The sequence below is a fragment of the Eucyclogobius newberryi genome, unplaced genomic scaffold (assembly GCF_026437365.1).
Source record: "Eucyclogobius newberryi isolate DKJ021-1_F unplaced genomic scaffold, fEucNew1.0.hap1 SCAF_11, whole genome shotgun sequence".
Lineage (NCBI taxonomy): Eukaryota > Metazoa > Chordata > Actinopteri > Gobiiformes > Gobiidae > Eucyclogobius > Eucyclogobius newberryi.
In genome coordinates, this window is record NW_027315735.1 from 1,312,676 (window position 1) to 1,329,906 (window position 17,231).

The following is a 17,231-nucleotide window of genomic DNA, read 5'->3' on the forward strand; positions in this document are numbered from 1 at the left end:
ATACATTTCATTCCAACAAACGTGTTTGCCATTTCTTTGAATCGATCCAGTAATTGCTTCAAAAACAGCGTAGGCTTTATACAGCTCTTTATTTCTTATATTTTTTATTGTTTTATGTTTTACGTTATGTTCGGCCCGCGACCCAGCCTGAGTGTCCAAATTCGGCCCACGGCCCAAAATGAGTCCGACACCCCTGATCTAATGGCTCTGTTGCCCAGGACTAAACTGGCCTCCTGCTGGTGCCCAGAGTCAGGACTAAACATGGACCGGCCTCCTGCTGGTGCCAGAGTCAGGACTAAACATGGACCGGCCTCCTGCTGGTGCCAGAGTCAGGACTAAACATGGACCGGCCTCCTGCTGGTGCCAGAGTCAGGACTAAACATGGACCGGCCTCCTGCTGGTGCCAGAGTCAGGACTAAACATGGACCGGCCTCCTGCTGGTGCCAGAGTCAGGACTAAACATGGACCGGCCTCCTGCTGGTGCCAGAGTCAGGACTAAACATGGAGCGGCCTCCTGCTGGTGCCAGAGTCAGGACTAAACATGGACCGGCCTCCTGCTGGTGCCAGAGTCAGGACTAAACATGGACCGGCCTCCTGCTGGTGCCAGAGTCAGGACTAAACATGGAGCGGCCTCCTGCTGGTGCCCAGAGTCAGGACTAAACATGGACCGGCCTCCTGCTGGTGCCAGAGTCAGGACTAAACATGGACCGGCCTCCTGCTGGTGCCAGAGTCAGGACTAAACATGGACCGGCCTCCTGCTGGTGCCAGAGTCAGGACTAAACATGGACCGGCCTCCTGCTGGTGCCAGAGTCAGGACTAAACATGGACCGGCCTCCTGCTGGTGCCAGAGTCAGGAGTAAACATGGTGAATCTGTGTTTCAGTTTTATGCAGCTAAAATGTGGAACATTCTTCCTGAAGATGTGAGACAGGTTCTACTCTGACAATGTTCAAGTCTGAGATAAAAACAGTTTTGTTCAGCTGTGTTTGTGACTGAAAAGATTTTTCTTTGTACTCTTCTCTTTCGGTGTTAAACTGTTTTGCAATTTCTGTCATGTCTTTGTGATTTTAATGCATTTTTCTGTTGTGTGAAGCACTTTGATTTGCCCTGTGTAAGAATTGTGCTCTACAAATAAACTTGCCTTGCCTCTACAAGTATTGTGCTCCTCTAGCTCCCTCTCCGCCTCTCTCTTTAAATAGCCGGGTCGCAGATGTTACACTTGGAAAGGGGAGGGAGGAGATGAGTGCAGAGCGGGACAGAAGTGCAGGGAGGGAGAATATACATGTGACATGTTTGAAAAGCTATAACCACTTGTGGGCCCGAAAATAAACAAATTTGAATTAATGAGGGCTATGGCAAGATCTGAATCTGTCACAAGATTGGTGAGTTGAACCTCAGAGACAGTTTAAAGAAGCCATAGTTCCAAAAAAGAACTTCTGCAACGACAGCAAAAACATGAACAAAGAACTGGGAGGCCAAAATTGTGAATTGAACTGCCAATTTTCTAATTATGGCAAAAACTTGACTCATATCTGAACTACCCTTTCTTGAACTGAAGTGAATTTGTGCAGTACCGGGAATGTCCATTTGGAGCAGTGATAGAATCTTGAGGATGAAGATGGGGATCCAGCAGAGCGAGTCTGTGATGACGATGGAGAAGAAGCGCTTGGCGATGGTCACCTCCTTCTTGATGTGGTTGCTGTACTTGGTGGTTTGTGTTCCTGTCCTCTGGATGTTGTAGAACATACTCGCGTAGGAGAGCACGATGATGAGGAACGCAACCAAGTTCAGACCTGCACAAAGAAACAGCTTTACTACCAGAGAAGTAAGTGGACTTCGATGCCCCGCCAGCGAGCGAGTGAGCGTGGGCACAAACTGGCCCCTGCAGATCTGACTCTCATTTACATTCTATTTAAACTTATGTGCTTCCTTCTCTGTAACTGCTTCTGTCAGATTTTTCATTATAGCACAGTTCACATCACCGTGGAAACCTGTAGTACGGCAGGAAGGGGCGCATACCGTGCTCCTGATTGGCTCTGTGGTTGCCTTGAAACGCATACTCGGATATGGAACTCCAAATTAGCAACTAAACCTTCTAGCCTGGATTTCCTTCAATCGGCTGAAGACAAACAGTACAAGTACATGTTATCAGTCTGATGCTTCCCACACCAACAATCGAGTTATAGCTCTCTCTACTGGCTGCAGAGGGAATTACACAGGGAGATAAACAAACCTAGCTTTCCCCGAACATGCTAATGCAAGCAGACAATTGTAAAACCGTATTTTCCGGATTATAAATTGCATTTTTTTACAGTTTTGGCCGGGGTGCGATTTATGTTCTGGAGCGACTTATTTGTGATACGATTAGTTATTTTCACACTGGCAACCTTCACATGACAACCGCAAAAGGGCTCTAAAGCGACGCAGAAGATGAATCTGCACTTCTTCTACCTCCAGAGTTTGTGGAGTTGTTTAGAAGTGACACAGAGGAAGAAGAATTCAGTGGATTTGGGGTAAAACTGATGCTTTGGTAAACTTGTTAGCATGTTCTGTATGCTATAGTTATCTGAATAACTGTTCACATGTTATATTAACATACCAGACATTTCCAACATTCTCACTCTGGAAAAAAGGTTCATTATGACATGCGCATCCACACACGTTGTATATCACGTTGTAAATGATATACTATATCCTTTACAATGCCCCTGCGGCCTGGCCTATGTCAGCAAAACCAAAAGGAAACTGAAACAGAGGATCAGCAAACACTAAAGTTCCATCAGGCGCAATGACAGGGATTATCCCGTGGCAGTTCATTTTAACAACCGTTTGTACACTCCGCTTTTGTGATATTGAACGTTCCTCCGCCCCCAAGAGGAGGGGACCATGACCTGTTGTGAAAACAACTTGAAGCATATTGGATTCATACCCTGCAGACACTGGCTCCTCAGGGGTTGAAAGATGAGTTCAATCTCAACATTTTCTTTCTAGACAATCTACAGTACACATGTAGTTTTGAATCAAACTTACAGGTTTTCCCATTGACCTGTTTGCTTTATTCTATACATCTATGTATACTTTTGCTATTCTGCTATCAATTGTGTACTGTATTGGCCACTATTTTTGACGGATGTGGATTGTAATTAATTCGATCATAAGGTGTCACTGTTTGTCATGTTTGGGTGCTGACATGTCCTTTATGGTATACTTGATGATGTTCGCTCTTGCTTCTCTTCTTCTCTATTTGTAAGATTGGTGTACACAATACACTGAAAAATCTGTTGAAAAGATTAATTGGCAAATAGCTGACGTTTTTGGGGGGATTTTATACAGAATAATTGCAGTTTAAAGCCGCCATGCAAATATAATAATACGATCAGCGTTGACTTACCAAGGAATATCACAATGGAGTACACATGAGCCCACAGAGTCTCAGGCTGCTCTGCATGTAACGGGAAGCAGACCCCGTTGGTCCCGTAGAAGTTCTTGAAGAGTCCTTTACAAACCAATGGGAGGAAGGCTATGACGAACCCAAAGACCCAAATCCCGAACAGGATGGTGACGGTGCGCCTCCAGCCGGGCGTCAAGTACTGGAAAGGGTACACGATGCAGATGTACTTCTCCAGGGTGAGGTAGGTGAGCAGCAGGACCGACACCTCCGTGGACAGCATGGCCAGGGAGCCGATGACCTGGCACTGGCTGCTGTCCATCCAGGCCTGGGCGTGCCGGTTGTACTCGCCGCGGAACTTCAGGTCGTACGCGCCGATCATGAACAAATAGATCCCCATCAGTCCGTCTGCGCCTGTTAAATAGCACGGCAAGGATGAGAACATTTCAGAAGGTGCGAGTAAGAAAAGAAAAACGTCAAGATTTCAAAGTCCAAATGCATTGCGGAGAAAAAATGTTTTAGTCCAATAACAACTCTGGAGGGGGTTTTAGTGGGTTAAGTTTGTATCATAATTAAGGGTTGCTGGTTTGAATTCTGTCTTTCAGGAATACTTGTACGTTTGTCTGCTATATTATTATAATCAGACAGCCGTGGATCATTATTTCATATTTTTGGACATTTAAAATCGCAAGATTGATCCAAAACAACAAGTCTGCTGATTTCTAGTTGCTGTAAACCTCATCACAAAAAAGTGCCTCACAGCTGGACTGCGCAGATTAGCTAGAGTCATGCCAAGATGTCTATGTGACGAATCCTACGTGTAATAAGAACGAAGTAAGTGCAAGTGCAGAGCGGTGCGTGTGGGGGATCGGTGAATACAGAGATATTTAGAGCATTGGCGTCTTGACTGCAAGAGAATAAAGATGATTCAAGGTGACATGAATCACTCTAAACACAACTTGGAGAGAGTAAATAAGAACGAGGAAACAGTGAACATGACTGAGACTTAAAGGTACACAGAGTAACCATCTGCTTGTCTCCATGGAGATGTTCTTACGTTGCCTGGAACATACGTTATATAAATATACTAGTTACAGGTCAGATCTGTGGATTATTTAAATACAATGTTTGAGTTAAGAGGCAGTTTTTTCACTTTGACACATTTTGAACATCCGAGGGACTTGAGATTTTAAATGTTCTACTACTTCTTGTGTGATGAATGCAAAATAAGAAGTGCTTTAATTAATGGTTACTTGAAATGTATAACTATGCATCGTGTAGCTTTCATTTATATGGTAGAGACATCAATATTTTTTTAAGATTAAGTAACAATTCAGTTTGGTCAGTCAGGACAGGTCAGTTTGTTTTCCTGCTTTACATGTTTCAGCTCCTTCTACTGGACAGAACCTTCATCAATGGGTAAATCATTTGAGTGAATAAATTAGTCCTAATTGGCAGTTTGTCTGCACTAATGAGAACAATAATCCTGCTCCCAAAAGCTGTGTGGATGTTTCTGTCCCTCACAGCAGGGCCGCACTGGACTCACACCAGAGCCGCACTGGACTCAGCATCGTTGCCATGGTGTTTGGGAGTCGTGGCTAAAGCTGCCAATCGCTGACACAGTGTTTCATTGTCATTAGTCGGCTCAAAGTGGTATTTTTGATCGATTCCTGCATGTTTGAGTTTGGCCGTGGCTGGAGAGCCGCGGTGCGGTCAAATAACCGCGCAGTTTCAGGGACCGCGGCATTTCCCTTATAGCCTCATGGCTAACCCTAACCCTAACCCTAACCCTGACCCTAACCTTAACCTTAACCTTAACCCTAACCTTAACCCTAACCCTAACCTTAACCCTAACCTTAACCTTAACCCTAACCTTAACCCTAACCCTAACCCTAACCTTAACCTTAACCCTAACCTTAACCCTAACCCTAACCTTAACCTTAACCCTAACCTTAACCCTAACCTTAACCCTAACCCTAACCTTAACCTTAACCCTAACCTTAACCTTAACCCTAACCTTAACCTTAACCTTAACCTTAACCCTAACCTTAACCTTAACCTTAACCTTAACCTTAACCTTAACCCTAACCCTAACCCTAACCCCTAACCCTAACCCTAACCCTTAACCCTAACCTTAACCTTAACCCTAACCTTAACCTTAACCCTAACCTTAACCCTAACCCTTAACCCTAACCCTAACCCTAACCTTAACCTTAACCCTAACCCTAACCTTAACCTTAACCCTAACCCTAACCCTAACCCTAACTTTAACCTTAACCGGTCTAAAACGGCGCTAAAACGCGGTCAAATAGCGCTGCAGTTTCAGGAGCCGCGGCGCGCGGCTGGCACAAAAATAACATGGCAGTTTCGGCCGCGGTTCTGCAGACGCTCCCTTTGAGTTAATCCGGTGTTGTCCTGGAACTGAGGCTCAAGTGTTCAGAAAATTCCTGTTTTCACCTACCCCCTATCAACATCCCTGTCCTTAGTGTGATTATTTGAAAAATGAAGACTCCATGTAGGGTTCTAAAATGTTTTAGATCAATATTACAGTTGAAAATAAACATACTGTAATACTAAGGTCCTGTAAAAAGCATAATATCTTCATCATTTGAACAGAACAAGCGATGTCTCCTGTGGCGTGTAATGTCAGAGTTATGTAATGTCAGAGTTATACATTATAGTCTGAGAGTCTGGGTTCAAAATGACTTCTCAGTGGTGCTGGTTTCTTGAATGAAATATGTTCTGATTTACAAAGTTTTCTCCAAGGCACATGTGGCTTGGCTTTCATTCTCACAGAAGGCTGCTGTCTGAAACATGTGCCACAGCTTTCAGGACAATGTTTGATGTCACACGAACGTAGGAGGAGCGTTATTATAGATATGCAGATATTCAACCCTCACCAGCAGCACATGAACGCAAAAGGCAAGATAACAGGACCTGCGCTGGTTTCAAGGCCGTGCACTGCAGATCACATCATCGTGTGTCAGTTCTGCCGTTTTATTCTTCAAAAGGAAATCTAGTAAATCTAGTGGTGTAACTTTTAGCCGTCCCAATTGTCCTAAATATTTGAGGTTAATTAAGAAACTATATCGATTTTTTTCTACCGCTTGTTCCCTTTCGGGGTCGCGGGTGACTGGAGCCTATCCCAGTGACTTCGGGCCTTAGGCGGGGTACACCCTGGACAGTGGCCAACTTGTCACAGGGCCAACACATTACAGACAGTTCACGCTCACATTCATTCACAATTTAGAGTCACCAATTGTACCTAACACATGCATGTGTTTGGACGGTGGGAGGAGCCGGAGAACCCGGAGAGAACCCACGGTAACACAGGGAGAACATGCAAACTCCACCCAGAGAGATCATGTGATGTTGGTCTGGTCCGGGAATCGAACCCATGATCTCCTTCTTGGGGCAAGAGCGCTAACCGCCTTTGCCACCGTGCACCCTAAGTTATTATTATTAATAAAATAAATAATAAATTAAATATATAAGAAACTATATTTAATTTATTATTTATTTTCACAGAATAATATACACTAACTTATTCAATATGGGTGCTATCGTCATTATAATAGCATGATTTCAATGCAACATGAAGTGAATTAGTTTGTAAGTAAGAAAGGTTTCAAAGATAGTAGACATGATCATTTTCAATTTGAGTCATTCTGTCCCAAAACTAATCTGAGGAGTACAATATTTTACTAAGTTGATACTCAAATGAATGTACTTAAGTAAATGTAACTGAGTACTATGCCCACATCTGAATTTGAGTTCATTAAAGATGAATGGAAGATTATGTGTTTACGATGTGTCAATTGCTTTATCTGTTAAAGCCCGAGCGATTCATTATTTTGGCAATTAAATCGGTCTGTTCTGGAGTCTCATCAAATTATGTCTTGTTACTGTTTGAAGTTATGAATATATAAAAATGTTATGAACAGCATGAACATAACTACGCAAGTTTCACAGTGGTTTAAACAGTTCTTTGGGTCTGATGTAATGGGTCAATGTGTCCCATATGATAAATATGATATACGATAAAAACAAGATAGATGCATGAAAATACCTTGGCAAAAGTTCACACTTATTAATTAACATTATCATATCATATTATCATAAAAGTTGTTGTTCATCGTTTATTTTATTTCTGAAGCATCTCAACCTATTTTTTTTTACAGATATTAACATTTTCATGAATACAAAGCTCTGTGTTATTCTAGCGATATCATAAAGGTTATGTATAGTCTGGTGATGCCATGGTAATGCTTTCATCTGCGTGTCTTTGAACGTAAATGGAAAAGATGCTGATATCTCTAATTATTATTTTGCATATTCATATCTCCATAACATACTCCCAGCAAATGAGAGCCTGACATGTAAACTGGCTTATTACATTCATAATCTATATTTACTTTAATCAAATGTGTCAAACAATCTTTCTGTTCAAACTATTGCCTGATTAAATATTGTAATAGCACATTCCACCTATGCACGCTCTTTGCCTGTTTGTCAAACTTTCCATTGTCTGTGGAACAATTGGCTACAGACATTGTTCTTGCCATGGTTTCTTATTTTTATTATTTTTCATTACAACTCAGGCATTTTTGACCCCCTAACATTGATGAATGTCACACATGGGGTCATAGGTCACACATGGAGTCACACATGGGGTCACAGGTCACACATGGGACATAGGTCACACATGGGACATAGGTCACACATGGGGACATAGGTCACACATGGGGTCATAGGTCACACATGGGGTCATAGGTCACACATGGAGTCACACATGGGGTCACAGGTCACACATGGGACATAGGTCACACATGGGACATAGGTCACACATGGGGACATAGGTCACACATGGGGTCATAGGTCACACATGGAGTCACACATGGGGTCACAGGTCACACATGGGACATAGGTCACACATGGGACATAGGTCACACATGGGGACATAGGTCACACATGGGGTCATAGGTCACACATGGGGTCATAGGTCACACATGGGACATAGGTCACACATGGGGTCATAGGTCACACATGGGGTCATAGGTCACACATGGGGTCACAGGTCACACATGGGACATAGGTCACACATGGGGACATAGGTCACACATGGGACATAGGTCACACATGGGGACATAGGTCACACATGGGGTCATAGGTCACACATGGGGTCATAGGTCACACATGGGACATAGATGCGATTGGCTCGGCCCGAACTCCAATAAAAATATAGCTTGTAGAACGCCCGTCGCAACAGTGGCGACTAGTTCAAAAAAGAAAAAACATGAAACGCTTAATCTTTGGCCTAGGCACATGAGACTTGGGACAGTGATAGAGCGACCTTTGACCTCTGACCTTTGAGGAGTAAAGCACACCTGGAGCATCGCTCTATGATAAACAGAGCAATATTTTCAAAATCGTACTTATCCCAGGTTTTTTGTCTGATCGAGCTCAAAGCAACACCTTTTGCATCTAAAGACATTGAAATTTAATAAATATTCAAAAGAATGTTGATATTGTTTACGGTCTCTGCGTAACACGCCCTCAAAAGAGGCTTAATTTTCTGTTTTTTCCAGGACAAGTCACGCCGATTGGAAATGATCTACGGAGCTCATATTTCACTCACTAATGTGTTTTTATGTCTGAGTGGAAATAAATACCATGTAACAAATTTACTCTATAGCGCCCCCTACCCACTGTGTGAAAAACTCAACATTGTCTGATTTGTTTGAAACTCATTGATTATATTCTCCATGAGACGCCATGAAAAAAGTGCATTGCAGATATTGTTTATTTTCTTACTTAATTATTTCTGCCACAACTCGAGAGGGAGAGGGAGATTGTAGGATTGTTGACACATTTCCACTCTGTAGCTCGGGTCATTTTGTAGTCTCACTCCATTTTTGTAGATCCTCCTCTTTATTTTCCAGCCTCTGAACAGGCGGGAAGGCGGACGCGCGGGAGGCGACAGCCATCATCGCTGCTACCGCGGCTTTAATATTTAAATTAGTTTTACTGAGTCATTACTGATTCTAGGTACAAAAAACAATTTATATTCTGCCTTGTGCAATAACTCCTTAAATTGCACTTTTATTTAATATACAGTTGTAATACCACCTGCTTGTTATGGAAAAGTTATTTTATATATTTTTCAAGAATGTTTCATTGTATGGCTTTTTGCAGGTATTTAGAGTCAAAGAATTCCATACAAAGATCTGATCGTTGACTATTGTATATATGTCAATTATGTCTAAAAGAATTAAACAAATACTTCCAAATGTAATTCACAACGATCAAACAGGATTTATTAACACACGACAAACCAAGGACAACATTAAACAATTGTATATGTTGACCAAAGTTCCATAACTAATATCATGCATTTATTTTAGAATAATGTTCCAATGTCTGGATAAAAAACTGAAATTCTTTCTTAATGCGACCCCCAGAATATGAACACAATATGAAGCTCAATGGGAAACGTTTGAGATGAATGCAGTGTCTGACGTTCCTGTGCAGGCCTCACATAAACATGACAAATGGAAAGATCATATGGAGGAAATTGCGAATCCTGGGCCTAATCACGGGTTTTTATTGCAGTGTCGTGAGTTTGAGTCTCTGACAGTTTCCTGCATGTAACTCCTCTTGTCACTCCTCTCCTGTCTAATAAAGCCGACGGGCAACAACATCTGCTGCTTGTCTCATGGAGCTAGATTCATATTTAATGGAAAATTGTGGAACATTCCAGACAAAGCATTAACATCTCTTTGGAGAGAAGTATCAGAACCTCCACCAGAAAAGTTTCATAGTAAAGCTTTGATAACAGATTCCTAATTTATAAAAAAAATAATCTATATAGGGATCAAAGTTGCATGACAAATTAATAGTTATATTGTGTTAGTCTCTACATTTTGGTGCCAATATTTTTTTTTTCCCAAAATACTTTCCTAAAAACGCATTTCAATTTGTATTTATTGGTTTTCATCCAGGGACAGTGCATATATATAAATATATATATATATATATATATATATATATATATATATATATATATATATATATATATATATATATATATATATATATATATATATATATATATATATGCCAAGTTTAGCCAGAAGGCCATTTTTAATTTGTAGTCCCTGGACAGATGTTAATAGTCAGCCTAAACAAAGTAAAATGACAGTTGCCCACAAGGGGCAAAATACACCACTCTAAAAACATACATTACAACAGAGAAACCTTAGACTTGGACCGTGACTCACAAACAAGAGTCAGCAGATGTGTTCATGTGAAAAAGGTTATGTGATGGGATTTCTTCTTCTTCTTCTACTTTGGTGTTTTATGGCCACCCTGCCTCCGTGATGGGGTTTCTGATGGTGATGGGGGAGGCATTCAATCTGGAACATTCCCAATGTCTTGAAAACGGCGGTCATAAAGCCTCTCCTAAAGAAGAGCAGTCTTGATGCCGCAGAACTGAGTCATGACCGGCCCATCTCTAATCTGCCATTTTGGGGCAAAGTTCTTGAAAGGGTTACGTATCAACAGCTCACAGATTTCCTCATTTGATGTTTTTCAGTCAGGTTTTAGACCTCATCACAGCTGAGACTGCTCTTGTCAAGGTGACAAATGACATCCTCCTGAACAATGACACGAGCAAAGCCTCAGTCTTAATTCTGTTGGATCTGATGCTGCTTTTGACACTGTCGATCATGGGATCCTCTTACAGAGACTAGAGGACAGGGTGGGACCCTCTTACAGAGACTAGAGGACAGGGTGGGACCCTCTTACAGAGACTAGAGGACTGGGTGGGACCCTCTTACAGAGACTAGAGGACAGGGTGGGACCCTCTTACAGAGACTAGAGGACTGGGTGGGACCCTCTTACAGAGACTAGAGGACAGGGTGGGACCCTCTTACAGAGACTAGAGGACAGGGTGGGACCCTCTTACAGAGACTAGAGGACTGGGTGGGATCCTCTTACAGAGACTAGAGGACAGGGTGGGACCCTCTTACAGAGACTAGAGGACTGGGTGGGACCCTCTTACAGAGACTAGAGGACAGGGTGGGACCCTCTTACAGAGACTAGAGGACAGGGTGGGACCCTCTTACAGAGACTAGAGGACTGGGTGGGACCCTCTTACAGAGACTAGAGGACAGGGTGGGACCCTCTTACAGAGACTAGAGGACAGGGTGGGACCCTCTTACAGAGACTAGAGGACTGGGTGGGACCCTCTTACAGAGACTAGAGGACTGGGTGGGCGTCACTGGCCCCGCCCTAAACTGGTTAAAGTCCTATCTGGAAGACAGGAAGTACATTGTTTGGTAACTGTGTCTCAGACCACATGCCCCTGACCTGTGGGTGCCCCAATCCCGGGTCAATTCCAGGGCCAATGTTCCCTCTAATACGTCATGTGTCTGAGCAAACACACCATGGATGTTGCAACATCAGACGTGTGCACTGTGGTCACGCCAGTATCACATCTGTCCAAGTGACATGCTTTGTTAAAATAATCAAATTACAGCAAATATCTATTTAGCAAATTAGATTACTTTTAATTAAGTGCTTTAATCAACCTACAATGACCTGTGAAAAGCAGGGTGAAGTAATATTTATGTATTAATCTTATTTATTAATCTATTTATTTTACATAGTCCACAGTATAAAATCCTCCTATATCATTTCAGCTTCATTAAATAGGTTTGTATGTGGCCTCATTTAGTACAGCATGTAACCAAGTACTTTTGAGGCAATAAAAAAAAATCCTTTAACTAAATACATGAAAGATAGATGAGTTTATATCATACTCTGGAACCTGTATATAGACATGTATAATATGTTCAAAATGTTTGAACATCAAACCTGAGAAGCCTAATGTTCTGTGCACTTATAGCCAGACTCGGTGACCCATTTGTGGCCTCCCACCCACAGTTTGAGAACCCGTGCATTAAACCAACTTTAAAATACACTAATGCAGAGTACAGCTTCAAATAGCTTCATCTCTAATTAGACTAATTTCTCAATATGAGTTGGATTGTAATAAAACAGCATTTATCAAACAAAGAACAAATCACAGCTGTCTCTACTGTCCCCTCTGTCCCTACTGTCTCTACTGTCCCTACTGTCTCTACTGTCCCCTCTGTGCCCTCTGTCCCTACTGTCTCTACTGTCCCCTCTGTCTCTACTGTCCCCTCTGTCCCTACTGTCCCCTCTGTCCCTACTGTCTCTACTGTCCCCTCTGTCTCTACTGTCCCCTCTGTCTCTACTGTCCCCTCTGTCCCCTCTGTCCTTGATGACTCTGTCTGAGCTGATTTATCTGCATCTTCACATCTGGATCATCTGCTCCTGAGCTCATACTCATCGAGTGAGTGTTTCATTCTAACATGAGATATTTACTCTAAAATATGGTCCAGATAATGATGCACATGTTGTAGTTTGACTCGTGAGTCAGGTCTGGCCAAGAAAGTGGGATGCTGCCTTTAGGTCAGTTGATACGCAGTGAAAATGTCTCCTATCACTGTCACTGCATCTAACACATCAGTTTGTGGAGGCAGAACAACTTTCTCCAGCTGAACTCAGACAAGACTGAAAATCATCGTCTTTGCGTTGAAACAAAGAGAACGTTTTAGCACCTCCAGTCTCTCGATCTAAAACAAGAACCTACATATCAAGGAATCTGGTGTAACAATGGACTCAGACTTTTTACATATAAAAAACATTACCAACATCAAAAATATAGTGTCTAAACCAGACTTGGAGAGACTTATCCATGCGTTTGTCTCCAGTAGATTAGACTGTAACGGCCGCTCACTGGTCTCTCCAAACGAGCTGTAAAACAGCTGCAGTTCATCCAGAACGCTGCTGCTCGGGTCCTGACTAGAACCAGGAAGTATGATCACATTAGTCCTGTTCTCAGGTCTCTGCACTGCCCCCTGTGGCTCAGAGAAGAGACTTTAAAGCAGCTCTGCTTGTGTACAAGTCTCTCCATGGCCTAGCACCAAAGTACATCTCAGACATGTTAGTGCCATATGAACCATCTCAGACTCTGAGGACCTCAGGGACCGGCCTCCTGCTGGTGCCCAGAGTCAGGACTAAACATGGACCGGCCTCCTGCTGGTGCCAGAGTCAGGACTAAACATGGACCGGCCTCCTGCTGGTGCCAGAGTCAGGACTAAACATGGACCGGCCTCCTGCTGGTGCCAGAGTCAGGACTAAACATGGAACAGCCTCCTGCTGGTGCCAGAGTCAGGACTAAACATGGACCGGCCTCCTGCTGGTGCCAGAGTCAGGACTAAACATGGACCGGCCTCCTGCTGGTGCCAGAGTCAGGACTAAACATGGAACAGCCTCCTGCTGGTGCCAGAGTCAGGACTAAACATGGACCGGCCTCCTGCTGGTGCCAGAGTCAGGACTAAACATGGACCGGCCTCCTGCTGGTGCCAGAGTCAGGACTAAACATGGACCGGCCTCCTGCTGGTGCCAGAGTCAGGACTAAACATGGACCGGCCTCCTGCTGGTGCCAGAGTCAGGAGTAAACATGGACCGGCCTCCTGCTGGTGCCAGAGTAAGGACTAAACATGTAATAATATTACATTTCAGACACTCACAGCAGAGGGAGATGATGCACATTGCATGGAGCTTGTTCTCGGAGCGGATGTAGGACCTCATGCAAATCACAAAGATGTTCCCGAAGCAGGTTGTTGCCGAGACGACCCAAACGAAGACCCGCAGCACAATGTTAGCTAACAGGTCCTCAAATGAAGAGATGCCGTCCGTGTTGGGCTTACAGCTGCGCACATGAGGGGCGTATCCGCAGTACTGGAACTTCTTAAAGTATCTGCAACATGAAAGAGAAGAAACAGTTACTTGAAGGTTTGGAGATTTCAAAGGAGAGCCACTTTTAAGTAGAAATAAAAGGAAATATCAGATTAGTCCAGATCTGTCCAGAGCTGTCAAGAGCTTTGACACTGGCAGGCTCTTTCGACAACAGAATCTATCCACATTAATGTTTGTTCTGAATTGAAAAAGGATAAACACAAGGCTAAAAAACCTCCCACATGACTTATTTTCAGTAGGAAATCCATTTGAATGCATTTCATTTCATTTCAAAACGTTTCTGACCTTGGATGGGTATTTTGTACCATTGCTAAAGGGCAGGATGTGTCCTAGTCAAAGCAAAGGATGTCAGAACGTTTAAGCACCATTTGACAAACATTTGACCTCAGTTACAATAGGGCTATACAAACAGACATCATTTTCTAAGGATGTATTTCTGATATTTAATCGCTGAAGGTTAAATGCTTGGTTTGTCTGACAAAATAATTGGTAAAAAGTATTGGTACTAATTAAATGATTTAAGCAAGATAAACTGGGACGATGCTATGGTTAGAATTAGCTTGAAAGGTCTTAGCTGATGCTCAATAGACTTTTTGATTTTAAAAGGTGCACTATGTACATTTGTCTGGAGAAGCTTGAATAGAGATTTTATTTCTGTGCCTGGAATATTCCACACTATGGCATTACACTTTCATATTTCCTTTATTTTTTGGGCCGTAAGTTTGATCGGACCGAACAGTTGAGCATGAAATGGGGATGATCATCACGTGAAGCCCGGCATGTGTGCTGCCGCCTTAACCACTCGACCATCGGGCAGCACACAATTATATTTTCATAGAGACAAGCAAATAACAGGCGATTACATTTTCAAGGTGTTTGTTGGGCGGTAAAAATACTTGTTATTATAAACGCATTAACATCTCAGTGGAAACAAGTACAAAGTGTTCTAACATTGTTCCCTCATCAAAATCATACTTTAATAGCGTGCAGCTTCTTTCATGCTTGCTCGATGAATCTTGGTTAGAAAACATTCTCCCCTCCCACCCTCAAAAACATAATTTCTGAATTTCTTAATGCAGGGTTCAGATTAAGGGTTTTCACTTGTATAGCGGTGCTGCTACACAATCCACAATTATTTTCCAATTTGTATAGCAATTTGATAATTGCATAGCAAAACACAAAAGTGACTGACAATTAATATTTTCCATTGATGTAACAAGATTATTTATTTCAAATGTATTTGTAAACATTCTATTCTTTAAAAAACTCTTAACAAATGAACTTTTGAACACTTCCAAATAAAATACAAAACTTAAAAATATTTGTTGAACACCAACAGTTTTGTTAATAAGAGTTCTTTTGTTTTGTTTTGAGAGTGCACTTAATAGTTTTGAATATTGATAAATAATTAACACCAAGTCGGAGCCTTATTTACAACTTTCTTCCACATCATCATCATCAGATGACTCTTTGCATGAGTCTCATTTACATATTGTCTTTACACTCACAAGTTACCACCACCAGAGTTGTCATGACGATGAGCTGTTGTTATCAGAATGACTTCTCTTACACACACAACACCTTTTGGTTTTGTCCTGGACATGAGTGAGTTTGACCCTTTGAACTCCACATCATCGGGGTGAAACGGGGTGAAACGGGAGCGCGGAGGCGACGAGGGGTTTTACCACAATAACTCACTGATCTCACCACAATAACTACATGTTACACAATAACTACATGTTACACATAGTTATGTGTGAGAATGGGAATGTGAACGGGTATGTGAGATCAGCGAGATGCAGCGCTCGTAAAGCGCCTCATCGCCTGCTCCCACTCTCCCGGTGGCTCCTCCCACTCTCCCGGTGGCTCCTCCCACTCTCCCGGTGGCTCCTCCCGCTCAGCAGTTTCCGTACGCGCGATCTGTGACAGCAGCGGGACCGTCAAGTGTGTCATGCTGTTATTGACAAGTGATCAGTGCTTTTTAGGCGCTTTGGTGATACAATTGAACACACATTTTTGTATCGCAAAAGCTGTAATACAAAAGCACTTTTTTTCTGACGAACGCATCACATTTGAGAGAAATTGCGTCGCATTTTGCGATGCGATACCGCTTATTCTGAATCCTGTAATGTGTGACGTTTTTCTCTCAAATCGAGACCATTACAACTGCTTAATTACATTAGCCAATTGTTTTTTTGTGAATATGCGTAAGATGTAATTCCATTTATTGGCAACAGAGGGAATTAAATATTTGAAACAAACAAACTAATAGCTGAGCAGTTGTAATGATTGTGATTTGAGGCAGAAATGCTCACAATGAGTCTGGTGATGATTTATGGACTTAAAAACAGCAGAAAAAATGCTTAAAGCCACATCAGAAATTGAGAAAAAGCCAGAGGTCGGGGAAATTCAAAGTGTTTTTGACGCTCTGAGAGTCGTTTTTCCAACCAGGATTCATCAAACTAGAGTAAATAGCGTAAACATGCAACACCAGGTATGTTTTAAGAACATGGTAAAAGCTCAAGGGTAGTTCTGTAGTAGGGTAGTCAAGGGTAGTCCAGTAGTAGGGTAGTCAAGGATAGGCCAGTAGTAGGGTAGTCAAGGGTAGTCCAGTAGTAGGGTAGTCAAGGGTAGTCCAGTAGTAGGGTAGTCAAGGGTAGTTCTGTAGTTTGGTAGTCAAGGGTAGTGCTGTAGTAGGGTAGTAAAGGGTAGTCCTGTAGTAGGCTAGTCAAGGGTAGTCCAGTAGTAGGGTAGTCAAGGGTAGTTCTGTAGTTTGGTAGTCAAGGGTAATCCAGTAGTAGGGTAGTCAAGGGTAGTCCAGTAGTAGGGTAGTCAAGGGTAATCCAGTAGTAGGGTAGTCAAGGGTAGTCCAGTAGTAGGGTAGTCAAGGGTAGTTCTGTAGTTTGGTAGTCAAGGGTAATCCAGTAGTAGGGTAGTCAAGGGTAGTCCAGTAGTAGGGTAGTCAAGGGTAGTCCAGTAGTAGGGTAGTCAAG

The 17,231-nt window shown here is 42.6% G+C and overlaps 1 protein-coding gene across 1 annotated transcript in view; it reads right to left on the reverse strand.

Moving 5' to 3' along the window:
* rxfp1 (relaxin family peptide receptor 1) overlaps nt 1-17,231 on the reverse strand; it is a gene marked incomplete at its 5' end in the record, with an annotated part of 165,909 nt that overhangs the window by 5,609 nt on the left and 143,069 nt on the right. The window contains 3 exons of the mRNA XM_072434342.1: nt 1,574-1,792; nt 3,391-3,801; nt 14,010-14,239. Of these exons, the coding sequence (XP_072290443.1) occupies nt 1,574-1,792; nt 3,391-3,801; nt 14,010-14,239 (860 nt within the window). The remainder of the gene's footprint in view (nt 1-1,573; nt 1,793-3,390; nt 3,802-14,009; nt 14,240-17,231) is intronic.